This window comes from Eptatretus burgeri, chromosome 6 (genome assembly GCF_056783735.1).
Source record: "Eptatretus burgeri isolate ZD-2024b chromosome 6, Ebu_testis_v1, whole genome shotgun sequence".
Classification (NCBI taxonomy): Eukaryota; Metazoa; Chordata; class Myxini; order Myxiniformes; family Myxinidae; genus Eptatretus; species Eptatretus burgeri.
Window position 1 is genome coordinate 113,972,613 of NC_140966.1, and position 19,188 is coordinate 113,991,800.

Here is a 19,188-nt window from a genome sequence, read left to right on the forward strand (position 1 = left end):
ATAAACAGAAGAAAAACAATAGGTTACCCAGTCCATGAGACTGGGTACCCTAATAATAAACAGAAGAAAAACAATAGGTTACCCAGTCCATGAGACTGGGTACCCTAATAAGAAAGTGATCCCTTTGTAAAACGATCACAGGTGAAGTCGTGTGATTGTAAAAACAATTTCCTTTGTTCGAGCAATACTTTAAATGCAGTCGTGGATTCCTGGTAAAAATTATACGGAGTCGACTATTCACTCGATAAACCTCATTTCACGAGGTCATTGGGGCATCAGAGACTGCCCCCACCCCACATCTCTAACCACCCCACATCTCTAACCACCGCCACATCTCTAACCACCCCACATCTCTAACCACCGCCACATCTCTAACCACCGCCACATCTCTAACCACCTCCACATCTCTAACCACCGCCACATCTCTAACCACCCTAACATCTCTTACCACCGCCACATCTCTAACCACCCCCAAATCTCTAACCACCGCCGCATCTCTAACCACCGCCACATCTCTAACCACCGCCGCATCTCTAACCACCGCCACATCTCTAACCACCGCCACATCTCGAACCACCCCCACATCTCGAACCACCCCCATATCTTCATGACAACAAAGTTTCTTCATTGCTGAATTCCTCTCAATGTTAACAGATATCACAGATATAATGATAGAAGAGAGATTATTTCAGGTACACGAAGGGATGATAAAGGAAGAAAAAAAAAAAACCTTGTTTTTTTGTTTTGTTTCCGTGCTCACCTGGTTTCACAGTGTCATCTTCTTTCACATTTAACGTGATGAACTTTTCCAAGGGTATCCGTCCCTGCACATCGTAACCACACTTGTATGTTCCAGTGTCCCACATGTGAACGGGATCAATGATAATCGACCCATTTGTTTTCCCACTTGATTCCACGAACTTGATCCGGGAAGCAGATAGGTGGTCAACTCTTGAACGTTCAGCAATTAAATCATTGGATGATTTATTTGTCCATTTCACGCTGTTGATATCACGGCTGCCATTGTAGCTGCACTTTAACACAGCTGTTTTTCCATCAAAAGCAGACACATCTTTTTCTGCAGTTATCAGATCGGATCCTCCTACGGTTGATGCATGGACAGAAAGAAAAAAGCACTTTAGAGAGTTTTGGATAAAAACACTTTGGATTTTTGCAGAAAAAGAGACTTTGGAGTTTTCCTGTTCGGAAGGAAATTGCTCTCATAATTGTACTCCATAAACTAGGACGTGTCTCCTTGATTGATAATCATGAGTATACAATAAATAAATAAATAAATAAATAAATACAAAATACATAAATAAATAAATTCAAAATGCATTAATAAATAAAAAATACATAAATAAATACAAAATAATTCAATAAATACAAAATACAGAAATAAAATTCAGAGTTGAACGGCACCCGGTACAGCGCTACCTCCGCCAGGCTGAACAGTTTACATTTTGAATCCCACTGATAGGTTGGATCTGGATTCGGACCTCAACTAAAATCTAACTGGCTTGTTCTTGTCACCGAAACACTTCATCTACCAAATTGAGTCCAAATCCGTCCATAACTTTGTGAAATATCGTGCTTTGCGACATATATATATATATATATATATATATATATATATATATATATATATATATATATATATATATATATATATATATATATATATATATATATATATATATATATATATATATATATATATATATATATATATACATATTGTTACGGATTCGCGCCCGCCGGCGTGCTGACGGCCACGTAACTCGAATCGCGGCACGTCGCCCACCGGACGGACAATCCAGTCATGACCCTCTCGGACTAACGCCGGGAACCAGTCACGGGTGGACCTTTCGGTCTCACCGCGATCGAGCCAATCAGCCCCCGCGTGGGATAGGGTTGCTCGCCAAAATCGACCTACCTAAGTACCCACACGGAGGGTAGACCGGGCGATCGCACCTCGCCGCAGGTCGACTTCGGACACGGGCCACTTAAGCGACCCGTTCCGTACTATCGGGATAACCGAGCGGTGTTATCGTCGGCCTCGACGGTTCGATTAATTATCGGGCGTATTCAGCCCACTACCAACCCTTTACGTGAAGCAAGATGAGGATTCAATGGAGGAAAAGACGAAGCGAAGCGGGAAACAGTTCAACACAAAGCACATTTATTCGCGATGAACGGAAAGCACACATATTCAATTCCACCAAAAGCACACAGAAAAGAAAAACACAATGCAATTTACACAAAAAGCAAATGCGACAATGCAGATCTACTACCGATTACGTGAGCACACGGCAACACTTATACAATTTTACTTCACAGACGGCGCCGACAACACATACCCAAAACCAAGGAAAAGAATAGAGAACCCTCAAGGATGAGGCGGGCCTGAGGCCGAGACCGGGTCGGGCCTACCTGTCTGGTGATGAGACGCGGAGCGGCGATGGTGCCTCAACTCCGCGGGCCTCGCGGACAGTGTCTGGTAGGGGGTGGGAAAGGGGCCCCCTTGGTCGCACTATCTCAGCGCGGGGGGAAACAGGAGGGGGTTGCTGATGCTCGGGGTATAGAGGATTTTTTATTATCCCGCGACGAGCGTCTCCACCTCGGCCAGGTCGCGCTGTCGGCCTCCCTGGGGTGCAGCTCCCTGCACGACGCGAGCACCCCCTCGTCTGCCCTCGCCGCCTCTCCACAGCTCCGTCCCCTCCGCTCCGACTCCAACGCACACGACGACCAGCTCCTTCTTGCCAACTCCACCGCCCGCGAAGTCTTAACTCTCTGTTCTTCTTCTTCCCAACCACCGACTGCGAAGTCTTAACTCTCTGGTGTGACGAACGCGGTCGCTTATATAAGCCCCGTGGCTTCGCTCTCTCATCTTTGACCCCCTCCCTTCGACCTTTCACCTCGCTCCCCATTGGCTCGAGAAAAAGTGGGCGTGAATGCTTTTTGATCCATAAATTTGCATATAGCGATCGCCCTCCAACGCCCTGGAGGCGGGGCCAAATCGCCTCTCGCTCACCGATTGGACGGAACAAAAGTGGGCGTGTGTCGTTTTTGATCCGTTTTTGAAGTGGAAAATCCGTGGTTTTGTACACGCTGTTCGGCACGCGCCCTGCACGAGTCCAACACCGGTACCCACAAGTGGCGCAAGAACGGTGGCGATGCGACGGTTGCGAGGTGTGACGTGAAGCGGCGCCGCGGTGGGTGGTTGATGTTGTGGTTGGTGGCGTTACCAATGGCGGTTGGTCCAAAATAAAGATAGTAAAAGAAAAACGGCTATCCTGAAGAGTCGCAGCACGCATGAATGACATTTATTCCCACTAGACAACGGGTTTGGGCCTAGCTACACATATACTTACCGAGATATCTCACTTAAGGGACCTGAATGGTGGTTTGCGAATTTGGTAACCACAACACTACCCCCTCCCCTTTTTACAGACTCGTCCCGAGTCGTCAAATTTTCGTGTGCCATCATGTGTAGTATTCCCCTAGTACATTTTACCTACGGATCCCTGAGTGCGACATTCATGGTATTCGTGTCCCCAAAATAAATAACCTGAGGGCTGCGTAACTACCTAAACAAACTCACTCACACGGACGACTTAAATAAAATTGCCAGCGCTAGACAGACATGCCGGGGGCACACTCATATTTACAGTACATCTTAACCTTAACTTACAAATTTTACACTAAACCATGGCCCAGGATCACTGAACTCTGCAAAAGAAAACAGTTAGCAGTGAGCCAGGCTGCTCGCATGCAGTCTCTGGCTCAAAACAATGCAGGTGACAGGGAACGTGGCTGGCTGCTCACACGCAGTCCAAGGCCTTCCCTTTTGAACTGAACGCAGTGAACCACAACGGTGCATGGGCTGCACAAACGTAGTCTCCGTGCCAGCTCAAGTGGCACACGCAATGAGCACAACGAATGGATGCATGAATGGATGGACGCAAAACACAGTGCACGGGCCGCCACTGCAGGCCCGTGTTGTAGCTGCCAACGGGGCAGTTCTTGCAGCTTGCAAACTGTTGCTTGCTGATCCTGGCGCACATGGCAATGAACAGGGGGGTGGGGCAAAGCAAAAATTGAACGGGGCTGGTGAACATGGGCAGTGGGCATGGCATGGCAAAGGTGAGCAGGCAAACACAGCCCGCAGAAGAAGGCCGCTGCAGGCAAACACAGCCGGCAGATGAACTGGCCGGCACAGGCCTTGAAGAAACAGCCAGCCGGCAGATGAAGTGGGCCGGCACAGGCCTTGAAGCAAAACACGGCCAGCCGATGGCACAGGCCTTGCAGCAACACAACAGCTGCCGATGAAGTGGGCCGGCACGGGCCTTGCAGCACAGCAGCTGCAGACGAAGTTGGCCGGCCTCCGCCTTGAAGCAAAGCACGGCCAGCTGATGGCCCAGGCCTTGCAGCAAAACGACAGCTGCCGATGAAGTTGGCCAGCCTTTGCCGTTCCGTTGAGGTTGGTGGAGGGAGTGCGGTGGTGCTGGCCAATTGGAAGGCGGGCTCGGACCTACCTACCTGTCTCCCTCCCACCTATCGCCTTTGCCTGTCACTGTGCATACCCACTCCCTTAATTTGTCAAACCCCAATTTAGCCCCAACTTATTTTTTTGTTGTTTTTATTTTTACTCCCCTACTATAAATCGTCCCCTAACCCCCTTTATCGTCTTTGTTCGGCTAACCTATTCTGTCACCTAGCCTACTCCCAACCCCTACGTTCCCTTCCCGGAGGGGAATAAGGGAGAGCTAACGTCCTGTGCCGAGGCCCAACGAAGCCTCAGAATGGCCTCCCCAGAGTTCGGCGATCTATAACCAAAGTGGGTCCAGCGGCCCACAACGAGAGCGAGGGGATGGATGGTGCGGAGGGGTACACTTCCTATTCTACTCTAACCATTTAACTGTTAAACTACCCCGGGGCTTTCAACAAGCGCCTCTCGCTTAAACTGTTGGTTCTAACAACCCAGATTCCCGTCGCCTGTGTTGGTGTCCTCACAATTTCGGGCCTCGCCCCCCAATTTTCGCTCCGTGCCCTCACACGGTCTCCTGGCTGGGACACGTGGCTCCCTTTGGCAGGCACGACCCTCTGCCGAATCTCCCGCTATGGCACCCCAGGGCACTACACTGCCTCCGAGCCTACCAGCTCCCTAACACCGGGGAGTGCCCCCCATGGCACCTCCCCTGAAACGCACACGTGGCAGGCCGGCCTCCCGGGCCCCTTTCCGAGGGTCACCCGTGCCCACAACACTGCCCACGCGGCTAATGGCGCCCCGGGCCCCCGCACCAAGCAGGCGCACCCGTGCCCACTACGCTATCCCGGCCCCCCATGGGCCCTTGGCCTACCGCGGCCGACTAGCCTGGTGCCCGGGGTACCCACTCAGCGATACTCACCTTTCGCAGCCACGCTCCCAAGCCCGTCAACAGGGCTCCTGCACCCCTCCAAATGGGTCTCGAGCCTACTTTCCCACCAACAACAAAACAACCTCCATTTTTCAATTTGACTAACCCCCTAACTCAGTCTACACTGACCCCGGGGTCCCTTGGGCGGGAGTCACTCCTCCCCCCAATCACTCATCGCACCATGCATTCCCCATTCGCTCCATACACACAGACCCGCTGGCCTCACTCACTCACCAAGCACATGCTTCCAATCCACTCACCAACTCTTCAACACACTCACCCCTGAACTCTGCCATCCTTCTATCTACCTCCCCAAACTAACTCGTGCTCCCACGTCGTCCCTTAAACTAGTAGCATGTTCCTTTTAACCTACGTGGCTAAGCTACGTCCCCTCTACACAATCACAAGTCTGTCACTGTCTCAAAATCATCTCATTTTATTTCCCAACCTAAAGCTCACTAAATCCCTCTGACTAATCCATTCCACGGACTCCATGAGGACTTACCCCTGCCCCATGAAGTCGGTCTAACTAAGCTAACCCTTCCCCCTAACTAGTTTCCATCCTGTGCCCAGGTCAAGGGGTCTTCCACCCCTTGCCCAGGAATCCTGTGCACCCGAAAGTGAGGCTTGCTTTTTTTTTTTTTTCATACATGCGCAGCGCCAGCGCGGCAACTCGCGCACTTTGCACCTGCCCGTGACGTCATGCAGCTGCACGTGTTCCTCGTCCCTCCTTGGACGGCACCATCCGGCAGGGATACCCCTCCTGCCGGATTCCAACCCCACGTGCAGCCATGACGTCACCGTGCGCATAAAAAAACACAAGCCCCACGTCTCGAGGGGTTCCCCACGCGAACGCATGTGCTTTGCCCGTTGGAGCTTAACACACACGATCGCGTGGAGAACCCGTCCGGTCCAAATCCATTTACCTGCCTAAACTTTGTCCGTCCGCGGGATCGGCAAATCCACCGCGTGCGTTTCCGGACCGGGACTTCACTCTCTTAAGCGAGCACGTGGCGGTCTCGTGCGTTGCACAGCACGAACCGCGTGCTCACTGCTGGGTGAACCCGGCACGGTCCCCGAAACAACTACAGCCGCTCCTCGGCTTTCTTTTCTCACATGTCGCCGTCGTCGCCTCCATTCAACCCACGCACACCTGCGTGTTACGACGCTCACACTCCACACCATTACATTCACACCGGGAGACGCGGCTGCGTGCTCCCGCATGCCAACCGACATCTCCCTCACATACCGCTCTCTCACACACACGGTCTCCCTTGCACTCGGCCGTTCACTCACGCATGCCATTTCCCTCGCACACGTGGCTCCACGTACTCGCGGCCTTTCACTCACTCGTGCCACACTCATACACCGTGCCTCACTCACACACACGGGGGCACTCACCCGCGGTGCCTCATCCACACTGGCCGTTTCATCCACACATACGGCCTCACTCACACACGGTGCCTCACTCACACACGCGGGGGCACTCAACCGCGGTCCCTCATCCACACACCGTGCCTCACTCACACACGCGGGGGCACTCACCCGCGGTGCCTCACTCACACACGCGGGGGCACTCAACCGCGGTTCCTCATCCACACTGGCCGTTTCACTCACACACACGGCCTCTTCCACACACGGTGCCTCATCCACACACGGTGCCTCATCCACACACGGCGTGCTGGGAAGCACGTACTCTGGCACAATCGCCACCTCACCACTCACACACGGGGTCGCTTCCACACACGGGGACGCACTCACACCTTGCACCACACACACAGGGACAACCACACTGGGGATTCGTGTCCCCACAAGGGTCTCCGGGGCCTCTATACCCCCCAAGCTCTCCGTGCACCTGTCCACAGCACTCGTCCCCTCAACCTCGCAAAGCACGACCGAACTCACCTGGTCGTGACTCGCCTCAAAGGGGCATACTCCCTCCCCTCGTTCCTGGAGGAGGCTATCCAGGTGCTCGCACTGGGTCCCTACACGCTCCGCGAGCTCAACCCCATTGTCCTCCACTACCTCCGTGTATGTGTGTGCGTCACTTACCCCGTCTTCATCGTGTTGTCTTCCCTCTATTTTTTCTGTCTCCCGTGTCTCTGCCAACTCCTCACCCTTTACCTCCCTTGTCTCCACTATTATTTCCGTTGTCGTCACCTCGTGTCTCGTCTCGCACGTTTTGGTCTCCCAATTTAATTTTTCCCTTTTGGTCACCGTCGATTCCTCTGTCACGACCCTCGCCCAACACGCCCCCTGAATTATTTTTTTACCCGCCTCCACCGCGGGCCTGTCAGCAGCTGCACCCCCTTCCAGCTCGTTTGCTCCCACACGTGGAGTCGCCATTCCTATCTCCCTGGTCACGGCCTTCATGCCCGCATGCAGGCATCGGCCCATGTTCTGCGTCTCACCCCGCAGCTTTTTCGTTTCTTCCTTCATTTGCTTGCTCATGCTTTTTATTTCGTTTATAAATTCATTTGCGTTTGCATCCATCTTTTCCTTCATTTGTTGTGTATTCGCATCCATCTTTGCTGTCATTGCCGCAAGCATGGCGCATAGCTGGGCCATGTCGGATGCACTTTGGTGGAGAGGGGGGGGGGGGGGGGGTGTCATACACCGCGGCCGCTGCCGCACCCATTTCGGGCTCTGGGTTCAGTTGGGCGAGTTCGTGTTCCTGCACAATCAACATTTCCTGCACAGGGATTCCATCCTGAGCCATGGATTCTACACATTCTACATCCATTTCTAATACCCCCGGCTCCCGCTCGCCTTGAGATGCCATCTTGCTTCTCGTGAAGGGTTAATTTAGCTCGCTCGTAATTTGGAGGGAATCGGGGGGCGCTTCTCTCACCCCTGGACCGATTCCCGTGAATTTAGCCGGAGACAGGAGAGCCCGTTTTCCTGTTCTCAGATACCAGTGCCGCGAGGAGGGCGATGGATTTGTATCGCACGACCTGACACCAGTGTTGCCGTCTTCGCGCCCGCCGGCATGCGGACGGCCACGTAACTCGAATCGCGGCACGTCGCCCACCGGACGGACAATCCAGTCGTGACCCTCTCGGACTAACGCCGGGAACCAGTCACGGGTGGACCTTTCGGTCTCACCGCGATCGAGCCAATCAGCCCCCGCGTGGGATAGGGTTGCTCGCCAAAATCGACCTACCTAAGTACCCACACGGAGGGTAGACCGGGCGATCGCACCTCGCCGCAGGTCGACTTCGGACACGGGCCACTTAAGCGACCCGTTCCGTACTATCGGGATAACCGAGCGGTGTTATCGTCGGCCTCGACGGTTCGATTAATTATCGGGCGTATTCAGCCCACTACCAACCCTTTACGTGAAGCAAGATGAGGATTCAATGGAGGAAAAGACGAAGCGAAGCGGGAAACAGTTCAACACAAAGCACATTTATTCGCGATGAACGGAAAGCACACATATTCAATTCCACCAAAAGCACACAGAAAAGAAAAACACAATGCAATTTACACAAAAAGCAAATGCGACAATGCAGATCTACTACCGATTACGCGAGCACACGGCAACACTTATACAATTTTACTTCACAGACGGCGCCGACAACACATACCCAAAACCAAGGAAAAGAATAGAGAACCCTCAAGGATGAGGCGGGCCTGAGGCCGAGACCGGGTCGGGCCTACCCGTCTGGTGATGAGACGCGGAGCGGCGATGGTGCCTCAACTCCGCGGGCCTCGCGGACAGTGTCTGGTAGGGGGTGGGAAAGGGGCCCCCTTGGTCGCACTATCTCAGCGCGGGGGGAAACAGGAGGGGGTTGCTGATGCTCGGGGTATAGAGGATTCCTACTCTGCCTCGAGTCCCGTGACGAGCGTCTCCACCTCGGCCAGGTCGCGCTGTCGGCCTCCCTGGGGTGCAGCTCCCTGCACAACGCGAGCACCCCCTCGTCTGCCCTCGCCGCCTCTCCACAGCTCCGTCCCCTCCGCTCCGACTCCAACGCACACGACGACCAGCTCCTTCTTGCCAACTCCACCGCCCGCGAAGTCTCAACTCTCTGTTCTTCTTCTTCCCAACCACCGACTGCGAAGTCTTAACTCTCTGGTGTGACGAACGCGGTCGCTTATATAAGCCCCGTGGCTTCGCTCTCTCATCTTTGACCCCCTCCCTTCGACCTTTCACCTCGCTCCCCATTGGCCCGAGAAAAAGTGGGCGTGAATGCTTTTTGATCCATAAATTTGCATATAGCGATCGCCCTCCAACGCCCTGGAGGCGGGGCCAAATCGCCCCTCGCTCACCGATTGGACGGAACAAAAGTGGGCGTGTGTCGTTTTTGATCCGTTTTTGAAGTGGAAAATCCGTGGTTTTGTACACGCTGTTCGGCGCGCGCCCTGCACGAGTCCAACACCGGTACCCACAAGTGGCGCAAGAACGGTGGTGATGCGACGGTTGCGAGGTGTGACGTGAAGCGGCGCCGCGGTGGGTGGTTGATGTTGTGGTTGGTGGCGGTAACAATGGCGGTTGGTCCAAAATAAAGATAGTAAAAGAAAAACGGCTATCCTGAAGAGTCGCAGCACGCATGAATGACATTTATTCCCACTAGACAACGGGTTTGGGCCTAGCTACACATATACTTACCGAGATATCTCACCTAAGGGACCTGAATGGTGGTTTGCGAATTTGGTAACCACAACAATATATATATATATATATATATATATATATATATATATATATATATATATATATATATATATATATATATATATATATATATATATATATATATATATATATATATATATATATATATATATATATATATATATATATATATATATATATATGTTTCCACTTGAATTTTCCCCCTCTTTTCTCCAATCTGAATCTACATTAAATATTAGACGTTTGTTTGAAAAAAATGGTTTTCAGAATGCAATTCATCCCTTGTATCTCCTTCATATGTGCTCCTCGTGTTCTTCTCCATCACAACACATGTTCGTATCTTCTTCTCAAAAGGTTAATTTTTTTGAGCTGTTTGGGTGTTTGGTCCACCCCCCCCCCCCCACAACACTCTCTCAACCCTCCCCCCCCAACCTGACCATGCAGCGCTACTTTTCTCCGTGTGTTCAACAAGCGATCTTATCTCCCATCCGATGAATCTTTATCTTTATGTCCGTTTGTCAAAGTTGGAAATTTTGAATCTGAATAAGCATCCACCCCCACCGCGCCCGTCCCAAAGCTCCATCTCCCTCTTCTCTGCATCACTCCCCACCCACCCTGTCAATACCTCCCCTCACCCCACCTTCCAAAACCTTCCCCCACACCCTCTCACACACAAACCTTCCCCCACACATTCCAACGTTCCCCCGCACACCACACAATCAAACCCTCACCCACACACCATAAGCCCACTCAAACCTCCCCCCACACCCCACTCACTCAAACCTTCCACTGCACCCACACACTCAAACCTTCCCCAATACCCAAACGTTCCCCCACACCCACACACTCAAACCTTCCCCAATAGAATACCCAAACATTCCCCCACACCCACATACTCAAACCTTCCCCAATACCCCAACTTTTCTGCACACACACCACACAATCAAACCCTCACTCACACCCCATAAACCCACTCAAACCTCCCCCTCACACCCCACTCACTCAAACCTGCCTCTGCACCCACACACTCAAACATTCCCGAATACCCAAATGTTCCCCCACACCCACACACTCAAACCTTCCCCAATACCCCAACTTTTCCCCACACACCACACAATTAAACACTCACCCACACCCCATAAACTCACTCAAACCTCCCCTGCACCCCTCTCACTCAAACCTTCCTCTGAACCCACACACTCGAACCTTCCCGAAACATTCAAACTTTCCCCACACACCACACACTCAAACCTTCCCCCACACACCACACACTCAAACCTTCCCCCACACACTCAAACCTTCCCCAATACCCAAACTTTTCCCTGCACACCACACAATCAAACCCTCACCCACACCCCATAAACTCACTCTCACACCAAATGATACTGCTCTCACACCTTCGTGCCACGTGGTGATCATAACTACCAAGTTTGGTGAATTTATGCACAATCTTTAAGGAGATAGCATGACAGACAGATGGAGCCGATGACAATATCCCCCCGTTCTTTTGTCGAAAAGCGTGGGGATAATATTTCACACGTGCACAAGCAAAAAACAAAAATGAAGGTTTCGGATTTCGTTGTTGTACTTCTTCTTCTCCTTCTTCTTCAATTCTTGTATGAAGTAAAGTCCGGTGTTGTCTCGTGTATTTGTCTGCATGTGAATGGCGATTTGTGTTGCAGTTCCTCCTCGAGACTCGGATCCTACTTCGCTGGACCTTCTTACTTGCAGGTTGACATTTCCTCTCCTCTTCATGATCCTCAATTTCGTAAAGAAAAAGATAACAAAGGTGTTCTGGTTGAGCAAGTCTGGAGTGTGGTGGGCTTGGGATCCTCAGGTCCTGAGTTCAAACCCTGCTCGGCTGTTGAATTAATACCAGGTGGGGTTAACTCGGCCCGTCATCCTTCTGAGGTCGGCAGCACCAACGCTCTGCACAGAGTATGGTCCCAATGGAATGGGATGGAATCTGGAGTGTTGTGGTGTTTGACGGTTGGTTGGTTGGTTTTGTTCTTTAATTTATACATTTAACAATTTTATTATTTTATGATTCATATTTTTAGTTTTAATGAAAATATTTTTTATTTAATTGTGCGAGTTGCTTTGATTGATCCCAAGCACAGTAGAGTTCTGCGATGTTGGAAAGGTTTGGAGTTTCTGTACAAGCATACAGGCACGTTTTGTTTCAATAACTCTCTTATGTTCTGTCCATGTTGATATAGACACGAGACAAAATGATATTTGAGAGATTTTGTGGGGTTTTTTTCAGATATACTGGTTCCTGTCTCTTGTACAGAGTGGACGAGAAGTCCCTATATCCCTTAGATATAAGGAATCGAGATTGTCTGTGTGAGTGTCATCGATTCACAACATACAATGATACGTCACCGTGTCCTGTGTAAAAAAATTTGCAACATCAGTGGTGTGATTGTTGCAAATGCAGCAGTAACAGCATTGTAGCAGCAACAGCAACAAAAAACATTGGGAACACACTCTGTGCAGAGCGTTGGTGCTGCCGAAGCAGTCTCCTGGGCTATCGAGCACAATCCTGGATGGGTCACCACTCCGACACAGTATACCAACAAGCTGGCACTCATTTTGCCAACCTCGGAAGGATGACAGGCCGAGTTAACCCCACCTGGTATTAATTCAACAGCTGAGCAGGGTTTGAACTCAGGATCATAAGATCCCAAGCCCACCACCCGAACCATTAAGCTAACACCAGGCATGCTGCAACAGCCGCAGCATTTTTCATTACTCTGGTAACGCTGTGTTTCTGTTTCTATTTGATATATCCCCAGAGAGAATTCTCACAAGTGCTGATGTCGTTAGGCTCATACAATGATGTCCACACGTTGGGTCCACACGTTCGATCCTTGCAAGCCGCTCCAATGGTTCTGGAGATGTCGAAGACCGGTGACCGATCCACCTCTGAAAACACGATATATTGTAAGGGGTATAGGGACCTCTTGCCCACCCTGTAGACGTCGGCCTGTAGAATTTACTATGTCGGCCATTTTGACACACTTCCGCTTATGTGATTGGCATGACTTTGGTAATTTAACATCCCTACCCTGGCCTAATGCTGTCACCCAAATTTGGGAGCATTCTGACCAGTAGGTCTGGAGAAGAATATTTTTGAAGAAATTTCCTATGTCGGCCATTTTGACCTTAAGTCATGTGACTGGAAGGCGGTTTGCAATTCCTGTTGCCAGTCAGGAAAGGAACGTTGCCGCCAAATTTCAGCCGGATCGGCCCAGCGTTTTGGCCAGAGAAGTCGAAAAAGGAGAGGGACGGACGGACGGTGCGAGACGACAATACCTTATCTGGAATGTAAATTCCAAATAAGCTAAAAACACCAAACAAAACAAAATCGAAGACAAAGACTTTGAGTGTATGGGTGTTGCAAACAAACTCAAAATAGAAACGACAGCAAGGAAGATTAAAAATAATAACAATAAAAAAACTATGAGGAAGCAAACAAGAGGAGAGAACAAAACCACGTTTGAGAGTAACCCGGAGAGATTCTGCCACAAATTATGGAAACCAAAGCAGAATGTGTCAGCTCCTCCTGAAAAACAAAAGATAGAAAAATTCTGGAAAGGAATTTTTGAAGATTGAAAAGAACATAACAAAAAAAAAAAGAGCAATCAGAGATTGCAGACCCTCACCAGGACTTGTTTTGTGTTGTGTTTGTGTACTGGTGTGTTACGTAATTAATAAGAGACATGATTGGAACAACCACTTTATAGCTCCTGGCAGTGACAAGACGTCCCGCTTTGATCGGACACCTGACCCTGACACATGACGTTTATTATCATTCAATTGTGGACACTTGTCCAAACAAGACATTCTAGTATTGTATTTTTAATTAATTATCTGAAATTTGTCAAATTGTTTTTCACTTGGTAGTTGTGAGTTATGGTGTGTAAATAAAGGTGAAAAAGTCTGATTTAATGTCGTTTCATTCTTGGTGATAAGGCAACAAAAGGTGAAAAATTTGTAACGGGGTTCAGACTTTATCTGATCATTGTTTGGGAGATGAGAGGTACAGTCCTCGGGGCTGAGAAGGGGAAGAGGGGTGGGAGGGGAGTGGGGTCGTCTCTATCCTGCCCTATATTGTATTTCCAGGCTGGCCTCAATGTGTGCAAACCCTGCAAGGTCGAGAACCCACTCAAATAACTTCAGCGAAATACCATGCACAAGGTCTTCATCTCAAGTGCAATGGAATATGGGATGGTGAGCAGCTTCTCACCTCCCCTCCACACACAGTCTGTCCCTGGCTCTGGTGGTTCGACGAGAGCCACCATGTCGAGCTCGCTTCACACACAGTCTGTCCCTGGCTCTGGTGGTTCGTCGAGAGCCGCCATGTCGAGCTCGCTTCACACGCAGTCTGTCCCTGGCTCTGGTGGTTCGTCGAGAGCCGCCATGTCGAGCTCGCTTCACACGCAGTCTGTCCCTGGCTCTGGTGGTTCGTCGAAAGCCGCCATGTCGAGCTCGCTTCACACGCAGTCTGTCCCTGGCTCTGGTGGTTCATCGAGAACCGCCATGTCGAGCTCGCTTCACACACAGTCTGTCATTGGCTCTGGTGGTTCATCAAGAACCGCCATGTCGAGCTCGCCTCACACGCAGTCTGTCACTGGCTCTGGTGGTTCGTCGAGAGTCGCCATGTCGAGCTCGCTTCACACGCAGTCTGTCACTGGCTCTGGTGGTTCGTCGAGAGTCGCCATGTCGAGCTCGCCTCACAAGCAGACTGTCACTGGCGCTGGTGGTTTGTACAGAGCCGCCATGTGAGCTCGCTTCACACGCAGTCTGTCGCTGGCTCCGTTGGTTCATCGAGAGTCGCCATGTCGAGCTCGCCTCACACGCAGTCTGTTGCTGGCTCCGTTGGTTCAGTGAGAGTCGCCATGTCGAGCTCGCTTCACACGCAGTCTGTCGCTGGCTCCCGAGTTTCCTCCAACTCTTCCAGGTCTTCACTCTTGTTGAAGGCCAAAGCAGAAGCAGCCAAAACCTGTCAGAGCTGCCATGGGATGTAAATCGGATGAGGCTGGATTGCGACTCAAACAGCAATAGATGCAGCAATTGAGTGATGTCGAGCAGCAACAGATGCATCTCAAGCAGCAAAAGATGCAGCAACAGAGTGATCTTAAACAGCAACAGATGCATCCCGAGCAGCAACATATGCAGGAACAATTGAAAGCGACGCAGCAACAGATATATTTCGAACAGCTGAAGCGGGAGGGAGATGCCGCTGTGGCTCATGCTCGCTTGGAGGTAATTACTGACGCTCCGCGTTGGGACAAATCGACAGTATTTCGGCATCTGGATTACCGATACCTGCGGAGAAGGTGGTTATGGTCTTGTTCAGCAACACCACGTCTTCGCCGCCATCCATTCTATCTGAAGATGATACTGAAGGTATTCCATCGGATACCCAGGTCCCTGCTGACCCAGTTACGTCGGTCGAACCAGTGTCATATCAGACAGACCCCCTTTCTCCAGACGTCAACGGTGGAGCACCAGCATCCATGGAGAACTCGTCGACATCAAACGTGCCGAAGAGGCAAGTTCTGCCTGCTCAGTATACCACGATGCCAGCTCCTGGTCTGTCGTAGTCAACTCACCAGACATTAGTAAATTCCTTCATCGTGTTCTATTGTGTATTTCACATTCTCGTTATTTTCCACGATATTTTCCACGATTTCATCTTCTCGTTATTTTCCATTAATTTAGTGAGTGCACATGTTGTACCATGTGGTGAGTTTATTTCATTTTTTCACAAACGCTCAACATTTTTCATCATGTTCAAGAACAATTTGACAATGTTGAGCCAAGGTGGCCACCCTGGTTCTCATCATTCTCTTTGCTCAATCAATTGTCGTCGTGGTTCATATAAAAACCAGGCGAGGAGTGCGACGTGACCAAGTTTGAATGTAAAATGTATATTCATGTCTTGCCTCGTGTATATACATTGTCCGTCCACGTGTGGAGTCATGTCTGCTGCGGAGGGCGAGCAGACTCTTCCTCGGTCTGTCTGGAGCATTCTCATTCAACAACCTGGAGCCGTAGGCCGATGGTGGATAACATCAGGTGTATTTTGGGGGATATCGAGGGAAACATTAACATTTAGGTGGTTTGAGAGTTTTGGTTCCCTTTTAAAAACGAGAAGTGTCTCTCGGTGGATCGCATTCCTCTGCCACGATGAACAGTTCACGTTTTGTTTCCCACTGATGAGCCACCTCTGCTGACCTGAACCAAACTCGAATCATTTCCGCCTTGTCCCACATCCAACCTGTCCGAAAAGTTTCGTCCGAATCCGTCCGCAACTGTTTGAGACATCCTGTTCACAGACGAACAAACAGACAGAGACAGACAGACAAGTGTGAAATGATAACCTCCAAACACGGATCGAGCACAATGAAATGAAGCTCATGTTGAAATAACAATGTGAACAGAAGGATGACGTCACAATTACAATATGAAGCGAATGTTGGAGTGAAAGACGTCATAAAAGAAGGAATATTTCAACGATAGTTCATGTTCAGTTTGCTCCCTTCCTCGTAATGACGTCAGCATTTGAACCGCACACCAACAGCTCTGACAACACACTCACCGCACACTCATCATTATTACACTCGGGGGGAAAAACCCATTGTTAATAAAGCAGAACTTCATTGGAGATTTAAAAACGACATCGTGCATGAAATTTGGACACATGAGGTCATTTGGCCCATCATGCGTGTGTTATATCCACCACCATGTTTTTATCTTAAATACGCCATCGGGAGGTGTCGACACAAACTACAAATGGAGACTTCCGCTCCGGCTACAATTATTAAAGGAACCCTTTTGGAGTGAACACGTCACAACCTGGTCCTCGGTGGACTTAGTTACCACGACTGACACTCGTTTACAAAAAAAAACACTCCAACACACGAGACAATGAGGTCCATCAAGCGGTTGAAGGAGATTGGAATCATGACAAGTACTCACTGCAAAAGTGAATCGCACAGAGTGAAAGGACGAGGAAAGCACTCCACGGCTGGTGGGACTCCATTGGGATAAATACACCAAGTGATGATGTTGAGCAGCAAACGTTCACGCTCTCCTTCCTCAAAAACACTGTCCGCACACTCCTCCCTTTCCCGCACACTCCGCACACTCCTCCCTTTCCCGCAGACTTCTCCCTTTCCCACAGACTCCTCCTTTTCCCGCCATCATGTGACGATCAGGAAGACGATATACTGTACATGGAGTTTGGGAGTGTGGTCGAAAGGGACACGGATTGTCACGCACCCACACGAGTCCGATCTCGGGCTGGTAATAGATATACGGGGGTTGTAAGTACACAGGACACAGCACTGCCAGGTAGCTGAAACAGGTGAAGCTAACAGGGTTTTAGATTGTATTTGTAGACTGTAGAGGGACAAATGACGGATTTTTAAAAGGTGATTTTAACACTGAACACCAGGGGTCGGACAATGCACACCGGAGCTTGAGAGTAAAGTGGAGGAGGGTTAACACGGTGTAGTAACTACGAGTAAAGGAGGGTCTTTCACTCAGAGTATTTAATGCATGGAATGGTCTTCATGGAAAGGTCGTGGCAGCATCAAGAGTAGATTGTGGAAGAACAGTAGTTATAATTATCATTGAGCAGGAAATGCTGCTGACTTGCGGTTATGAGGTTATTATGAATGTACGGATTTAATTTCTGAGTAACTTCTGTTGTTGGGTTTGGGTGAGGAGAGGAGGTGGAAGGGTTGCCAAGTTGTGAGTTCTTCTTCCTCTTAAGACGTGCTTCGCCCACAGGGATGCTCGTTTGGCCAGCGGGGGTATGGTAGCTCTCTTACCCTGCATGGTTCTGCATTGAGAAATAACAGCCAGGGGAAGAAACCCGTCTCCTGGTGCTCTGGTTGACGTGGAAAGAAAGATTTAAACTAGAACGGGCACTCCGTAGAGCGCATACCTTCGCCGCCGCTACTTTTTTCCGGGCACATTTGAAAAACGTCATTTAAAAACGTCCATGACGTCACAACCATCAGTCCGATGGACGTCAAATTTGGTGTTAGACGTCATTAAGGGCAGTCCAACAAAATGGAATGATAAACTGAAAAAAATCGAAAGTTCAAAAATCACAAGATGACGTCATTTTGACGCACTTCCAATGACGTCACGTCAAATCTGACACCACATACCCGAAAGGTATTTCGTCATGGAACAATATGGCATTGGTTGCATGTCGATAGCTGTTTTATAGAGGAAGTTATGCTGAAAAGTTTGTTTTTGACCTTTTCATGACCTTGACCTTGACCTTTGACCCAATCGCTCCCAAAATCTAATCAAATCGTCCTTGGATAATCACGAATCATCCCACCAATTTTCATGCAATTCGGTTTCATACTTTCTGAGTTATGCGAATAACAAACAAACACACATATTCACAAATAAATAAATACACCGACCAAAACATAACCTTTTGCAGAATGAAATAAGACAAGGGGGAAGGGAAACTCACGTGGAACACCCACCAATGTATGTCAGGTACTATTATGATAACCCTGCTCTCACAAAGCGACGTGTCTGCATTTTGTGAAGAGCGCACATCGATGACCGTTCGGAGGGAATGTAAACCTTACTACATGCTACATGACCATTTGATATGGTGATCACTCTCTTGAAGTCAACATAAGCCAAAAGGTCAACATAGGCCAATTTTCTAAAATCCTGAATTTTCATCCGATTGACAAGAAAGTTTGATAGAATTTCAATATGAAATTACTCAATTCAACCACCAACTATTTTTAAGGTCAACATAAGCGAAAAGGTCGACATTGGTCTAATTTCTGAAATTCAGATATTGGGCTAAAAACTATATATGTATGTATATATATATATATATATATATATATATATATATATATATATATATATATATATATATATATATATATATATATATATATATATATATATATATATATATATATATATATATATATATATATTGTTCTTCTTTCGGCTGCTCCCGTTCGGGGTCGGCACAGCGGATCATCCGTTATGATCCGCATACTGATTTGGCACAAGTTTTACGCCGGATGCCCTTCCTGACACAACCCTGGTCGCTTCTTACGACAC

At 49.3% G+C, this 19,188-nt stretch overlaps 1 protein-coding gene across 2 annotated transcripts in view; it reads right to left on the reverse strand.

Moving 5' to 3' along the window:
- The window catches only part of LOC147025661 (uncharacterized), a 61,383-nt gene extending 44,100 nt beyond the window's left edge, over window positions 1–17,283 (reverse strand). For both annotated transcript variants that reach the window (XR_015059629.1, XM_085886881.1), the window contains exons 1-2: window positions 17,047–17,283; window positions 761–1,102 (exon numbers count right to left, since the gene is read on the reverse strand). Coding sequence is in view for 1 of the 2 variants with exons in the window: in XM_085886881.1 (XP_085743007.1) it covers window positions 761–1,102; window positions 17,047–17,110 (406 nt within the window). In the remaining variant the exon portion in view is untranslated. The remainder of the gene's footprint in view (window positions 1–760; window positions 1,103–17,046) is intronic.
- Window positions 17,284–19,188: the final 1,905 nt, after the last annotated feature.